This window comes from Aspergillus viridinutans (assembly GCF_018404265.1).
Source record: "Aspergillus viridinutans IFM 47045 DNA, scaffold_1, whole genome shotgun sequence".
Lineage (NCBI taxonomy): Eukaryota > Fungi > Ascomycota > Eurotiomycetes > Eurotiales > Aspergillaceae > Aspergillus > Aspergillus viridinutans.
Window position 1 is genome coordinate 2,089,365 of NW_025091217.1, and position 12,910 is coordinate 2,102,274.

A 12,910-nucleotide genomic window follows, 5' to 3' on the forward strand; every position below is an offset into this window, starting at 1 on the left:
AAGGGCTACGTTGTAGCTCTTCTTCGCAAACCATTCTAGTTCACTGGCTGAGTAGAGTGGCAATCTCCCTTCGTTGTCGGCACATTTCAGGGCTGATTCGGCTTAGTATTTGGTTTTCTCTGGATTGCGCTGAAGCTGACCTTCCTCAAATGTGGATATGAGATGGGCTTTTGAAGCCGCATTGTCACGGTCTTCTGACTCCAATAGTTGAGCAAGCAATATTATACAATGAATTAGCCCAGTAACTATTTGTCAGACACGGGTAACACATACTGGAACAGTGTCGAGACGGATGTTGCTCCAAGCGAGTCGTCGTCCATGCCTGCTATAAGCTGCTGAAGACATTCGATGGTAAATCGGGTATTTCCCGAGCGTCGAGCTTCTGCAGCACATGAAGAGAGATATATCTTTCCCTCTTGCCCTAGCTCGCTCAACGACCTAAGACATGTTCGCCCTGGAGTTCCGTTAGATATTTGATAAAGACCACTCTGCAGACATACCAAGAGTATAGTCATCATCTCGTAAAGATACACCATACAGCATGTACAGCGTCGACGCTGAGGCTTTGCATTCTTCGAGGTGTTTCGCAATGACTTTATGCGCCTCAAGCGTGCTTGAATCATCTCGGGAGCAGGAGATCAGCTTCCTGTTAAGATCACTTTGATTAATCCCCATGCAGAGAACGCTCCCAGGCCACAAGAACGCCTACCTTAGAATTTTGTCTTTACTGTCCGAGGATATTTTGAATAGAGGCTGTTCGATCAGGAATTCACAGCATCGCTCTGCGTGAGACGTATCTCCCTTAGATATCGCTGCATCAATGTGCTTCCAGACTAGCTGCGTCAACAGTCAGCAATTGCGAGATGTGTGCCAGTTCTAGATCGATTCACAATTAAGCAAGCATTGGTTGCCTCTTCACTCAGTTGCCATCCATGCTCAAATAGACTGTGGGTCACATCTTTCATGGCAGCAATGCAATCGACAGCACAAAGATAAGATTCGGTCAACGCCCAAACGAGGCTGATGAAGACACGCTCCGTCCATGCCCTTTTGTCTGAAACAGCAAGCTTGTCACACAACAGCTGCTTGATCCTTTCCAGGAAAAGCTGGGGTCTTCCTTGTCAATACCACTATGTCAGAGAACAACGCATTGGGATCCTACCTGGATTCCTTGAGCTTATGGATAAAGTATAGGATACTATTTCTCCTTTAGACGATGAGTATGCCAAATTAAGAAAAGAAACGCACGTCTTTAGATCAGCGTCGTTTAGCTTCAAAGCAGCAATGGCGCGTCGAAGGACTGAAAGACTGGATGAGTGGTGGGACACACGCGGGATATGGTGGTCTTCTTACTTTCAGCATATTCATCGCAGTCGTCGATATTCTCCTTACTGAGAATCTCGAGTTGAAGAACATGAGTTTCAAATGCATCATCGTATTCCTGCAAATTGTCAGCAACAATATGATACATTTTTCTACATCTTACACTTTTCAAGCACACTACTGCCCTGTCGAGACCACGCTTTCCGTCTGCCGTGTCGAGATGAAGACTGACCCAAGCTGCAAGCCATCAACTCACTCGAAAAAGCCATAGGCTCATAGCAACTTACCGAAAGCAATCAAGACCCGGAGCTTCTTATCCTTTAGGTCCGGATGAACTTGTTGGGCTTCCTCTTGAAGAAGCTCGCTTGAGCTCAAAGCTCTTTCAAGCCATCGAGCTGCCACATCAAGCTGCCGACGTGAGATTGCCTGCCCCCCAACTTGATAGCAGATGCCCATAACGGTCTCTTGATGTCCGCCTCGGCTCGCTTGCGGGACCTTGGATAATAAGTGCTCTGCAATATCGGATCTACCTTGCAGCCAGGACTATGTCATAAAGGTCAGTTATGTGAATATGATGCGTGAAATGCTCATTACCAAGTAGACGCGCAGCATGTAGTATTCCGTCATGTAAGCTTCGACTTTTGCTCTGTAGTGGCTGCTCTGGTTTCTAGACATATCATTCAGGCGAGTAGCCGCTACACCAATGATCTTCTGGCTAAGATCCAAAAGTCCCTGATCTGCATCGAATACCATCATCGGAGCTGGAACTTTGCAAGGGATAGATGAGACTCACCCATGCAAGTACGTGCTGCTCTCAGAGCAAGCTCAAAGCTTCGGCTGTTTCCTGGGGACAGACTTCAGAAACGGTCACCTATTCACGTAGGTGGACTCATACCTTGATTGTGGGCAGACGTGGCACAATCCAGCATTGCAAAAGCGAGAGCTTTCACTGCAATGGTCAGAACTGCTGCAGAAGAAGCAAGTTGTGAAGATGTCAAACCTTTACTCAGTAGCCTCAGCGCGGAACTGTCGGCAGAAGCGGAAATTGCCATTAGTTGCGAGCATGTATTCCATAACTTCGTTCCTTCAGTATCCAATCGACGACGTATGGTTGATGAGGGTGCCGTTGGGAACAAGGGTATATCGCCGAGATAGTTGTCAAGGAGTTCGACCGAGGTATTCGGCATCAGGGATTGTTCAGAGGGTCTTGCGTTGGAAAGCCAAGTTTGTATCTGAGTAGCGAGCGCTGATGGACAACGAATAATTAGACATCATGGATGGAGAGCATGGGGGTAGATTATACTGCGGACTTACCTAGGACATTGAATGATCGTTCTTCAAGATCCTTGGATGTCATTGTTCCCATATCACAACGGTTGCTACTGTAGTTGGACGGTTGGAACCTTGACTGTGCTACTTAGATGATGAGAAGCAGCGCTTCTACTGAGAACCTGGCGGTATATACTGAGTAGAAATCTAGAAGACCGCAGTTGCTGGGTGATATTATCAACTTCCTAGCAAACTGGCGTTCACCTGACTGAACTAGTCCATAGTCAAAGGTCAAGACACATAGACATGAGAGCATAGGATATATAACCACTCCGACAGGCAATAAATACAATTCAGTTCCTCGAAAACTTTGGAGGATATGTAGCATCTTCTTTTTTTGATAACCGTGCAAGCGTCACAGAAAGGATATCGAACAACGTTCTCTAGTAGCACTCATACGGACGGGCCCATAAAAGAAGAGAATAAGAAAAAGGACGAACGCGAGAACTATGTACCTGAATAGTTCGAATAACAAAGCCTAATTCCCCTAAATACGCCCGTAGACAGACCAATTTCAATCTCAGATAACAATCATTTGCTTCTTCGTTGTGATGGTAGGAAGTTGCCAATGATGAGCGAAGGACTAGGTGTACTGTCAGCAAATTCTCAGGCATGCAACGGATATTGTTGAGCACTCACATATTATGATTGTCCCTCCGAATTGTGAAAGAGAAGCAACACTGAATCCCATTCCCGGGATTACTCGAATTCGGATTCTTTAGTGTGCAGCTTGTGAGCATCGCCTTTTGAGTGTTGTCGAACGCAATAGCACCGAATTTCTCCCAGTAGCTCACGAGCTGATCCTCAACAATGATCTCGTGGATTGCCAGCTTGCCGTCTCGCAGACTCTCTATTGGCACGCCAATAAGTTCTGCCATCTCCTTGTTGCCGCGGAAAATCTCCCCCGTTCGCCTCCAGCAGCAGGCGGGAATCGCCATACTGGCAAAGACACGGTCATATTCCATCAGACTTCGTTCGAACCACATCTCCACGAGAATGAGTTCGATATCGGTCAGGCTTTGCATTCTCTCCCGAAATTTAGGTCGGAATTTGTCCAGCTGCCGCAGAATCTTCTGGCGAGATGACTGCTTCATGTTCTTCTCCATGTATTGGTTCAAGCGAGCGTAGCCTTTAACATAGTTAAAAGGCTTCAGAAGACCAGCATCGTATTTCGCCTTGAGAAGCTTGTTCATCCGCTCTTCCGGTGGGTCTGAACCTGAAGGATCCGCCGCAGTCATGTAATAAGTCTCTCTTGCCTTATCGTTCACCACCGTGGAGCTTGGACCTTGAACGGAATCGTTCTGAGGCGGTTGACTCTGCGTTGGCTGAGGGGGCTGAGCTTGCTGCAGTAAGGCCGTATTATCCAGATTGGCCATTGAATTGATCAACGTTGGATCGGAGTATATCCCATGTAGATTATCATTTTGGAAGATCCCCCCGTCATCTAGAAGGCTGCTGCTGAGAAAGTCTCCCAGGAGGTTGTATTCGTTCGTGACTTCCGGGGCATTGAACATGTACGACGGGTGGAAAGTGTGCATATCCTGGAATTGGCTTTGACCTCCGAGCCAGTCGTTGTAGCCCATCACTGTTTTATCATTAGCACCAGTCAGAAAATACAGGCAGCCGCCTTAGTACTTACGCTGTTGAGAGTTAAGGCCTATGCTGTTTTGCGCAGAGGAGGAGGGGATGTTGTTATGCTGCACAGCACTGACAGAGGAAGGGGGAAGGGCGATAGTTCCATCGGCAAGGATTTGCTGGCCGGCAGCATCTTGAACATCAACGTTTCGAGGCATGCCTTGGACACTTGGAAACTCATTGTTCGAATGACCCTCCTCTTCAGCAGTTGAATTTTCGTGTTCGCTCCGCGCCCGCTTTGAAGGCTCCCTGGGTTCGTCATGACACAAGTGACCTATGTTGCGCTTTATACACCGCGTGCACGGCCGCTCCTTTATTTAACCCACGTAAAAAGTCAGCTAAGAACCTTTCGCCAAAATAGAAGCCTGCGATACATTTCACGGAGGCAAGCTGAAGGAAATGGATCAGGAAGGTCGTACCGAATCGCAAGTCATATGCTGTGCCACATAAGGAAGTACCCTGCCGTTAGCAAATGGATTCTCGGAAAGTAGACCTTATAGTGACGATTGGGAGTCGCGACGCAGGAGAGCGTGGTGGATCAAGGATATACGGGGTCAGTAGGTAAGATGTGGGCTTACCGATCGTCGACAGTAGACGCATGCTGCAAAAGCGTTGGCGCGGTGGTCAGCAACGTGGTCTAACATGCGAACGCGGGGAGCGGCCGCTGCCAGAATCCTTGCAAGATGCATAACCAGGACAGTTTCTTACCATGATTAACTTTGCGACGCTTCTTGGGGCTGGAGTGAGTCCCCGCGGCGCTATTGTCAGCTTTCACCGGTGGTGAGGCATTATTCTTTGAGCCCGACTCCATTCTGAATGAGTCGCCTTCCGCCATATTCAGTTTGACATTCTCCATTGTACCATTACGCGGCTGTTCATCCGGGGCTGTGCCCATCTGCGCGGCGCCGTTCTCCGTCATCGATCGCTTTGATCTGGCCGGGCGCAAAGCGGTTGCGCAAAGTTCGGCTCGCTGATGTCGCTGTTGGTGGTAGGAACACGAAGGAGCAAGTCCGATGGCGACCTGCAGACATCGAAGATCACTTTAGAGCAAGATAAAGCAGACGCATTTGCAGGAGCAGACAGCAGGTGCCTAGCTGCGAGCTGAGGAGTGCGACGACGACGAGCGATTGTGATCGCCTCATGCTCAGATTTCCCCGCCGAGAATGAGATGACTCCTGACGGCCAGGCGGGCTGACCGTCATTTTTCCCGGGCTCCTCCGCACTGGGGGAACCACCGCGGCGGAACTGTTGGTGCCTCGGGCATGAGCCATTATTGCAGTCCATCTACCTATTATTACCAGCCCTCAGCAAACGAAAGCTGCAGGGCCAGGTGCTACAGGCTACCTCGGTCTGAATCACATTGTGTTACACAAACTTGGTACATAACTAATTTCTATCATTTGTACATATTTCGAAAGTGCAAAAACACTTTGGACTCTGGTAGGCCAAAATGCTCTGTTCGGCTATTGAGAAGCGTGGGGTATCATAGGAATCCATAGGCAAACCAATTATAATCAACAACATCTATCCCGTAGTCTGTATGGAGTATGCTCCCATCTGCTCGGTAGACTAAGGCTGTGGATGGACATTTTCATGCAACCACAGAATATCGTTAGAATTTGACGTGATGGGCCGAGGTAGCTACACCCCATTTGGCGCTGTGTTAGGCGACGAAAGTATCCAGGTACAAAGTAGTACCTTCAATTGTACTTCATCGGATCTAAACCCTGCTATGGGCAGCTACTCGCATTTGGGACCCTCTTTGATAAAGCGAGGCCTGATTCTCCAGTTTCAGCTCATGCGTCAAAGCTGCTGTTGCACAACTGCAGATTGATGCGAAGATCGGGCATGATTCTAGTAATTTGGACAAGTGGACAGGATGTTCCAGGCCGCCCTGGAGCATCAGTAACACCTGTTCGGTTGGGTTTGCCACGAATTTGGGGTTGAGGTCGGTCTGCGGAATAGCTTCCTCTAAGAGCTCGAGGCCAGTTTGACGGTAAGATACTCAGTCAGTTTGGCTGTTGTGATGTAGGCTGCTTCAGTCAGGGTCCTTCAGGTGCTGAGAATAGACTGAGGGCTGCTTCCGATCGGGTGAGCGCGTCTTTCAGGCCAGTGAGAGGGGCGACATTGTTCTGCATCGATTTCAGATGCCCGTTCAATTGGGTCAACAAGCCTGAGACTTCCGTATCGTTCTCCAGCTAGAGTTGGACGTCAGAAAAATGTCAGGCATTTGAAAAACATATTTGGTCCATACCTCATCAAAACCTGATTGTGAGTCCTTTGCTTCCAGAATTGTAAAAGGAGCCGGTTGGCCCTGAGTCTTGGGGATATCATCGAGCTGCCGTAGTGCCGGATGCTCCTTCAAAAGGATGAGCGACATATTCTATGACCAGAACCTTTCAGGAGACTCACATTCTTCATCTGCCGTTTCCTTTCTGCTTCGGCTCGATTCGCATTTTTCTCCATCTCTTGCAGTTGTTTTGTTTCTTTGGCCAATAAGGCCTCTTCCCTTTCAATTTCTGTCTTCAAGAGATCAATACTATCGGTCATAGTTGCTAAGCTAGATTCAAGAGATAACTGGACTCAACATCAGTATGGCGCCAAATAATTCCACGAGAAATCACATACATGCTCATTCAGCGCCGCTTCATAGTCAAACACCGATTCCTTCGTGACAGGAGGAAACGGCATTCGAGGGAGTCGCTTTCCGAGACTTGAAAATTGAATATGTCAGTCAATAATCACCATACGTCTTGCAATCATGATCACGCGACAGATTCAATGCTCAGCAATCAACATACTTCCTAACAACTGCCTGCACAGCCGCCTGCGCTTCGATGCGTTTTCGCTCATTCTGCTGCCGCACAATAACCGGTCGTTCAAGCGCTCGAAACATATCACGAATCTTGTCTTGAACGGGCTCAGGGAGCGTGGTCCATTTCGACTTGATAGTCCGCTCGGAAACCTGCCGGACTTGGGGCTTCAGGTACGCGAAACGCTTGTTGCGCGCTGCATCGTCATGCGCTTCGCTTTCTCTGGGACGCTTTCTCTTTGGTGGCATTGCGCTGTTTCTCAGCTCCTCAATTTTAAACTCCGGAATAAATCGTGGATGATGGGATACAGAGTGAGTTTGTTATTTCAACTCTGCCAAGGAGGGCATTTGGTTTGCTTTGATGTGCCGCCAACAACGCGCCACGGGTACTGTCACATGCTTAATCAGCTGAGGACTAACCATTGTTGAGCCAGTGAGTGGGGCACAATCAACGTCTGGAAGCAATATCGCCAGATCTATCTACATAGTATGTATTCCATAGCACGAGAATATCCTCTGAAGGAGAATGGCTCAGGGTCTATCCCCCATGGCTACTTTTTACAATATCGCAACAGGTATAAAGATATGTTGCACCCAAACACTCTCACTGCCGAGATCGTCTGTTCTATATCTCTGAGCTATCAACATGAACAATCGGTGCGTCCTCAACCACACTCTCGATATATCCTAGATCAATGTATACACATTGCCCTGAGTCTGGTAGTATTTGATATGATATCGAGATATTTCAAGGGTATAATGCTATATACCAGTAATATAAATTAGAAGAAACAACATTATTGTGGCAGCAAGTGCAAATGTTGCCGGTACCTGATTCCAGATCCGCTGGAAGGGAACGCCTGCGTTTTCCTCTGGCAATGGTGCACACTCTCAAATCGCTAAAACGCTTCAATATAGAGCAAGTCAAAAATAAAGACCATGTCTTGCAGGGATTCGAAATGAAAAGATATCGTCATCGCGTAACTGGTTCGGTGATCATCGCGGCATCACTAAGCCGTTCATCGTCTTCAGTTCTGCTAGTTGTGCCTTGAGCATTTCGTTCCCTCGTAAAATATCCTCGAGCCAGTCAGCAGCCTGGGTGAGCATTGCGCTTTTGCTAAACCCCCCGCCTTTCAGCCCAGGCACAAGTAAACACAAATCGTCAAAGCCTTGCCGAATGAGATTCCTGCGCTTTTGCTCTGACAAAATGTGATTGTTCCTCTTCTGCTCTTCTGTGAGATTCTCACGGGCAGCTTTTCCTCCTTGCTGCAGCTTGGCCTTTCGGATTGTGTCATTTGATGTTCGCCTTGGTTTGCCACTAGCTGAGCTCTTCGACCGTCTTGATCTTGGTCTCGTGCTATCTGCGTCAGAGTATTCATCGTCTTCTTGCTTGATCGACGTCCTTTGTCTTTTCTTTGGCTGCGCATAGTCATCTAGGGCGTGATTGTATTCTCTTTGTAGGCTGTTGAGCGGAACTGGCCCGCCGGAATCTCCCCAATGAGGGTTGTAACCACCCGTTGTCCGCTCCGGGCTAGGGGCTCGAGTATTCGCAGCGCTGCTTTGAGGTTCAAGGCACTCCAAATTCCCGAGCAATTCCTTTGTCCGCTCTTCTTCATTCGGTTGATCAGGCGGCGCGATGTAACCTTGGTCCATAAAGCTAACATCAGAGCCCCAGTGGAGTGGGCGTACCTTTGCTGATGCTTGCTGTTCGGCAGAAATCGGTTCCCGTACGTCAAATAGCATCTCCGAGGTATGAAAGCCAACAGGCAGACGCGTATGAGTAGCGCTTGGCTGCTTGGAAGATATGTGGTTGTTAGACTGCTGAGTCTTACTGTGACCGTTTGAAACAGAATGGTTGAAATTGAGATCTGGCATGGATGGGAATTGCTGCTGTCCGAACCCCGGGTTGATGTCAGACCCAGCCATCCCGTTCTGATAGAGCATGGAAGCCGCGGCGAGTATGTCCGAGTTCGCGCCCTGATTATTCGGTACCATGCCAGATTTATCTATTCCTCGATGGGAAAGTGACGGTTGTCCAAGCGAAGTAGTGGAGCCTTCAAACGTAGGCGGCAGTTCAGTGGACCACTCGAAATTGACCGGATCAAGGAATTTACTGGGCTGGTTGCGCAGCCAGAAATCATCTGTGAAATGACTCGAGTTCATCGTAGTGAAGAAATTATCCAGCATGTTTGATTCATTGTCATCAAGAAGCGCAGGACCCGGAGGTGGCGCGGGTGCAGGTTCATATGGGGTGTCCATGGGCGACAAAAACGAATCTAAGACGCAAAATCAGTTAGAGATATAGGAATAGAATGATTCCTCTCGAATCACATACAACCAAAGGGTCCGAGTTGGGCGTCATTCTGCCCAGAACGGGAGTCGGGATCTTTCATAGACATTATAATGTGTAAAGGAGCGACGGACTGGAGGATTGTCGTGATAAAAGTGTCGAAAAGGATTGCTGCCTTGGTAATATCAAGCAGGCCTGAGAGAGAGACAAGATGCGCATGCCTCGAATGGCCGTGATCCCGGATCGCAAAATAGATACAGCCAATACGGTAGCGTGCGATTCGGAGGGTCCTAGAGTTTTCGAAGCAGCAAGAGTGGCTAGATACTGCGCCAAAGAAAGACCGAGTGTTTTCTGTTCAGATATTGTACGAAATATGATCAAAAGGTAGGAACGAGACTTGATCGCGGGGTACACAGTAGGTTTAAAAACTGATAACAACGGGTATCATACAGATGATCAACAAGACGACAAGATCGTTCCCCGCATTTAAATTAATGTGCAAAAAGAGGAAGAAGCAGAAATATGACGATGGGAATCTGGAGACAGTCTCAGACAGATACATAATTTGACGGAGAAGGAGGAATCCGTCGGTCTTTTCGAGTCGATCACATGCAAAAATTCGTGCGCTCTAGAGGTCGCGTGACGTAACCATATTACCAAGATTACGTCTCTGTTCTGGGGAATTTTGGTGGGTAAGTTATTGTACCCTTGTAATTTACCGTCATGGATATCTTCGGAACAATTGCCCAGAGCAGAAAGAGCAGCGATGGGCTTCCAACTGTCATGAAACTGGTTTTTGAGCTGCCTCTCGCAGACTCACTCGCAAATTATGGGAGAGTTTGGGGGTGGCTGTTTTTAGATCTTTTTGATCATTTGAATCCCCATGTTCCAAGATTAAGGCTTGGGAGACCTCAGTTTTGTGATCCTGCTACTCCGTACTTACGGATGATCGTCGTCGGCCATTCCATCGCCTAGTCTTAGTTCTTACTACTGCTACTACTACCCCAGAATACTGTTGCTCACTCCTTTACGCGCGAGGAACCTAATATCCATGTCAGCATTCCATACTTGAGTTGCCTGTGTCTCTTGTCGACCGGATTTCCTATTTTCTGATTGGCAAGCTCGGTGTCCTGTCAAACAAACACTGAGCCTGATCGAGGCTGAATTCATTATCATGATTGGTCCGAATTGTGAGAAATGAGAATCAGAACGAACTGAACAACGTTTAGGCATCATGGATGCTCAGATGCTTGCTCGTGGGAATAGGAGCAAGGCTCGGATCCTCCAGCCGTAAGTCGGAAAGAATCCTTTTGAAAATTGCCATTTATGGCATGGCACGGAGTAGCTCTTCAACATCTTGCATTAGTGCTTGGCCATTTAGCAACGAATCACTGACCTCGCTCTGCTGTAGCGTCCTGCGCGCGTATGCGATAGGTTATCTATCCTCAACAACACCAAGGCTCGTATCATGTTTACGGCGACTAAAAGGTGATAGATTGAGCAACAAGGAGAAGCTCAAAGAAGTAGGTTATCCTTTTCCTGTCATCAGTCTACGACGATTGCTCTACTCGTAGTTGATATTCCTTCAATCTTGCTGGTCGTTATGCCAGGGTCACCAAGCATAGACTGACGCTCACCGTGCAGTTGTCTCGGACATTGACAAATGCTATCCGTCTGGACAGTTTTCCGACGTTCTGTGCACTTTTAGTTGCGGGCTCGACTGTCTTACCTGTTCTTCTTTTGCGACTTTGTGCGCTTGTCAGCAGTAGAATTGGTAAAATATCCGGCCTCATAAAGTCTCGGGGCTTTTTGCGGTTGGTCCGCTTCGTTACTGCATTTGTTTCTGCCTGGTTTAGCTTTCAGCTGCTCAATCAGAAGCCTATCAGACTCCAGAGAAGTGATGTTCTCTCGAGCCAAGGAAATGGTAACGGAGACAATGCTGGCCATAGTCCCGAAAAGAACATCACGGCTCAATACAGTCCTGATCTTGCCGGGAGGACTATGGACCTCACTCTTTTCACTTTCACTAGAGCAATGGATGTTCTTGTCTGTTTGGCATGGTCACGCTGGCGAGCTTTGCGGACAAGTCAAAATCGCTGGTCTTTAGCTGAGTCTGTCGCTCCTGTGCTTGCTGACACAGGACTTTTCGCTGCCAGCTCTGCTGTAGTAATGTGGGCATGGTTTTACCTCCCAGAAAGACTTCCTAGATCCTATGGGAAGTGGATTGGCGAGGTGGCAAAAGTGGACATTCGTCTCATTGAAGCGCTTCGACGGGCCAGGCGAGGGATATTCGTATATGGAAAAGAGACTGGCCAGGCACCTCTTCTTGAGTCTATGTGCGAGGATTACAACTGGCCTAGAGAGTGGGGAGACCCAAGCAAGACAGTTCCCATCCCCTGCGAAATGGTACACATGGGTTGTGGTCCCAATTGCGAAAAACATGCTGCTTGGCGATTTGCTAGAACATTCAAATTCGCTTGTGCAACCTATATCCCGCTGCAAATTGTCTTCCGTCTGCGATCAATGAAAACGATGTCGTCTCTGCGCCGGGCCCTGACCGATGCCCTGCGGTCATCTACCTTCCTTGCCTCATTTGTGAGCATTTTCTACTATTCTGTTTGCCTGGCCCGAACGAGGATTGGTCCAAAGATCTTTAGCCGGGAAACGGTAACACCACAGGTGTGGGACTCTGGCCTCTGTGTCGGGGCCGGGTGTCTCATGTGCGGATGGAGTATATTGGTTGAAAGTGCGCGGAAACGACAGGAGATTGCGCTGTTCGTGGCACCGAGGGCCGCGGCAACTGTGTTACCCCGTTATTATGACAAGAAGGTATGGTTAATGAGCTTTGTTCACGTCGCCTCGCTCGACTCGGGGATGGTTACATTTCCCCCTATCGTTCCATCCTGTTTTTTACCATTTCTTCCCTCCCAGCAGACCACCGATTACTCAGAGTATACCATCAGTCACTAACATGGTCCTAGTATCAATCCCGAGAGCGCGTCACTTTTGCTCTCAGCGCTGCCGTTCTTTTCACCTGCCTTCGTGAACGGCCCAGCATGGTTAGAGGTGTTTTCGGGAAAATTGCAAAAAGCGTGTTGAAGTGAAGCGAGAACACTGTACATTGCATCCATGGAGAGTGTCTGTTGTCGCTGATCGTTCCCTTTATCGATCGAAATTCTCCAGGAGAGAGTTCTTGTACATCAGTAATGGATGAGATATGAATAGTAAACTCTGTAAGAAGTGATCATTTACCTTGAGAGATATGCTTGATTGATGTTAACCCGTTCTACCATTGACTTCGTGAAGTGTTTGAACTAGTAAATACCATAAAAGGCGACTTTTATTTGTCCCAGAAAATGGCAAATGGCAACCTTCGAGAAACAAATCTATCTAAGAAAGCTTCCAAGAAAGCTATTGGATTTGACATCTGTCATCATCAGGATGTATGTGCTGCGGCACAGCCACCTTGCAGCCTAAAATCCGCAACGAGATAAACAGCGATCTGAACGTCTCCAACCCAT

The 12,910-nt window shown here is 48.1% G+C and overlaps 4 protein-coding genes across 4 annotated transcripts; 1 reads left to right on the plus strand and 3 right to left on the minus strand.

Moving 5' to 3' along the window:
* Positions 1–3,183: 3,183 nt before the first annotated feature.
* Positions 3,184–5,206, minus strand: acuM (gluconeogenesis transcription factor RDS2; the record flags this gene model as incomplete). Its single annotated transcript, XM_043265748.1, has 6 exons — positions 3,184–3,235; positions 3,292–4,237; positions 4,292–4,598; positions 4,707–4,724; positions 4,866–4,888; positions 4,996–5,206. 6 exons carry the CDS (start codon positions 5,204–5,206, stop codon positions 3,184–3,186), a joined length of 1,557 nt encoding a protein of 518 aa, XP_043121683.1.
* A 1,123-nt stretch (positions 5,207–6,329) lies between these two features.
* On the minus strand, positions 6,330–7,348 carry Aspvir_000614 (uncharacterized protein; the record flags this gene model as incomplete). Its single annotated transcript, XM_043265749.1, has 5 exons — positions 6,330–6,485; positions 6,542–6,646; positions 6,700–6,864; positions 6,916–7,000; positions 7,089–7,348. 5 exons carry the CDS (start codon positions 7,346–7,348, stop codon positions 6,330–6,332), a joined length of 771 nt encoding a protein of 256 aa, XP_043121684.1.
* A 747-nt stretch (positions 7,349–8,095) lies between these two features.
* On the minus strand, positions 8,096–9,498 carry Aspvir_000615 (basic helix-loop-helix domain-containing protein; the record flags this gene model as incomplete). The annotated part of the gene is made up of 2 exons (XM_043265750.1): positions 8,096–9,375; positions 9,435–9,498. 2 exons carry the CDS (start codon positions 9,496–9,498, stop codon positions 8,096–8,098), a joined length of 1,344 nt encoding a protein of 447 aa, XP_043121685.1.
* A 1,125-nt stretch (positions 9,499–10,623) lies between these two features.
* On the plus strand, positions 10,624–12,493 carry Aspvir_000616 (uncharacterized protein; the record flags this gene model as incomplete). Its single annotated transcript, XM_043265751.1, has 3 exons — positions 10,624–10,679; positions 11,246–12,218; positions 12,371–12,493. The coding sequence occupies 3 exons, from the start codon at positions 10,624–10,626 to the stop codon at positions 12,491–12,493; spliced, it is 1,152 nt and encodes a 383-aa protein (XP_043121686.1).
* Positions 12,494–12,910: the final 417 nt, after the last annotated feature.